The sequence below is a fragment of the Pipistrellus hanaki genome, assembly GCF_964339955.1.
Source record: "Pipistrellus hanaki genome assembly, chromosome: 5".
In the NCBI taxonomy this organism is placed as follows: domain Eukaryota; kingdom Metazoa; phylum Chordata; class Mammalia; order Chiroptera; family Vespertilionidae; genus Pipistrellus; species Pipistrellus hanaki.
The window spans coordinates 63,715,617-63,718,164 of NC_140507.1; the positions used below are offsets into that span (position 1 = coordinate 63,715,617).

Consider the following 2,548-nt stretch of genomic DNA (forward strand, 5'->3'; position numbering starts at 1 on the left):
TATTGATATTACTAATATATACCACTACTGTCAAATCTGTAATTTATCTGATTATTTAAATTTAAAATGAATCAAATAACTTTGACAGAGGTAAAATTTTAGTAAATAAATTTTTATTCTAATTTAAACTGGAATACATTATTAACAAACAGAACACTCTAGAATTATATATTCTGCCGCAGAATAGAGAAGAGAATAGACCAGTTGTAGACATGAAAGTAGAGATGGATTATTGGAGAGTGACAGAGGTATCATCAAAACCAAGGGCAACTTACTTCATTCATTGAGAGATGTTTTGAGCAGGTATAATGTTATATTGTTGAAATTGTTTGAGCGTTTTAGCTAAGACTTGCTAAATGCTTTTCAAAAACTAATTATGATCTACATTATTGCTGCAGGAAACAAAAGATTGATATGCACCACTTAGAACAGTCAGCCTTACTGTTGAGTATCTATTATTTACAGTGTTTATAGCTATATCCTTCATTCTCTGCTCACTGTTACATTACCTCTGTAATAAAAACCCAGTGGTCATAATGCCATAATGATGACCAAAGACCAGTCACTGGGAGGCTGTGTGCATGGTGAGGTGCACACGAATGGGCAGGGCCATGTTGTTTTGTGCACTAGGCTTCTAGTCCTATATAATAAAAGTCCAGAGACCAGACCACCACAGCACCTCACAGGGCTGGCCCCGCACCCCCAGCAAGCAGTTAGGGGTGATCAGGCAGGCAGGTGAGCAGCTGGGGGTGATCAGGTAGGCAGGTGTGTGACTGGGGAAAATGAGGCAGGCAGAACCCTTCGATTGATCACCTCAAAGAGGGAGTCCCAGGCCACAGCCTGCAGGAGGGATGCTGGGCAGCTTCAACGGGAGGAGCTGGTGGCAGTGGACACTTCAGGATGGGGCTGGTGCAGCCTGTCCTCACAGCTTCTGCAGGGCTGGACTGCCACTCTCCTGCTGTGATGCCTGGGCAGATCCCAGACCCTTTCATGACAGTGGGCTCTCTGCCAGGGCTCGGCCCCCTGACCAGGCTTCCCAGTTCAGCCCTGACTGCAGAAGAGAGGAAATACACTAACATCCACACCATTGGGGCTGTAATCACCCCTTTGCAGTGCCTGGAGGTGAAACTGGGCAAGAAGCCTCAACCTGTGAAAAGTGAGCTAGATAGGGAAGAGGAAGAAAGGAAAAGGTGCCGGGAAAAGAACAAAGTGGCGGCAGCCTGATGCTAGAATAAGAAGGAGCAGAAGGAGTGTCTGCAGTGGGAATCTGAGTGGCTGGAGCTCATGAATGCGGAGCTGAAAACCCAGATGGAGGAGCTGAAGCAGGAGCAGCAGAAGCTCATCCTTATGCTCAACCGGCATTGCCCCACCTGCATTGTCAGGACCCACAGCTTTAAGACCCCTGGCTCAGAAGGCAACCCACTGCTGGGGCAGCTGGAGAAGTGCCCATCGGCTGAGAGGAAGAGGAGATGAGGAGACGGAGGAGGAAGAGGAGGGTCCCAGAGGGCTCTTTGCTGCACGAAAAACTCTTCAGTGAGCCTCGGCACAGCCAGCGTCAGCCAGGCTCTTTCGTGAAACTCAGATCAGCCACACCAGGGGAAGAAACACGGGCTGATGAAACCCAGGGCCAACCACTGAGACCAAAGTAGTCCTGAGTGAAGCCTGTTCTGCCTGGGGCCAGGCTTGCAGGAGGCAGGACAGAGGCTCTGGGCCAGGGAGAAGCCCAACCAGGCAGCTGTGGGTACTTCTCCAGCCTTTCCGCCAGGGCACCACCCAAAGGACCCCTGTCATTAAGGAAAAGCCATGATTTGCAACCAAAATTAGGCTGAGGATGGAACTCAGAGTGAAACTGCAATCTGCCTGCCCCCCACCCTGACCCAAACCTTTACCCTGATCCCCGATTGCAAAGCTGGAGAAGGGCACAGTGCCACGCTCTGCTGTACCACCCACTGTGGTCCAGCTCAGTCCTGCCCGAGTGGCAGCCAGGGCGCACCCTCACCGGTCCTGCTGGAGTTGCTGTGGGCACCAGGCACAGGCGCCCTTCCAAAGCACATACTCACTGGATATTTACAGACCGGCTGCCCTGGCAGGGCTTTCAACTGCACATGTTTTTTATACTTTTTAAAAGTATATTTTTTTTACAAAATAAAGATTTTATACAAGCAATATATAAATGTATTTCTATAATCATTTGATGTGATACAGTATAAATATGCTATGGTTTGTTCGGAACAGATATTCAGCAGTTATGGCCATTGCGTGTAACTTCTAAGTACTGTAGTCTCTGGGTGTTGGGGGTAGCAGGAGTGAGGTGTGGTGCATTTCCATCCTGGTAAACCCTTCATAGTATTATACTCAGTTCTGTAGCACTCATTAAACATTACTCTTACTTTAAAAGAAGGAGAAGCAGAAAGAGAAAGAGAAAGAGAAAGAGAAAGAGAAAGAGAAAGAGAAAGAGGAGGAGGAGGAGGAGGAGGAGGAGGAGGAGGAGGAGGAGGAGGAGAAATAGAAAGAGGAGGAGGAGAAGGAGAAGGAGAAGGAGGGGGGA

At 48.3% G+C, this 2,548-nt stretch overlaps 1 protein-coding gene across 1 annotated transcript; it reads left to right on the forward strand.

Moving 5' to 3' along the window:
• Positions 1-900: 900 nt before the first annotated feature.
• Positions 901-1,473, forward strand: LOC311622572 (jun dimerization protein 2-like; the record flags this gene model as incomplete). The annotated part of the gene is given in 3 exon segments (XM_084883829.1): positions 901-1,221; positions 1,225-1,227; positions 1,231-1,473. Coding segments are annotated over 3 exon segments (567 nt in total).
• Between the last annotated feature and the right edge of the window lie 1,075 nt (positions 1,474-2,548).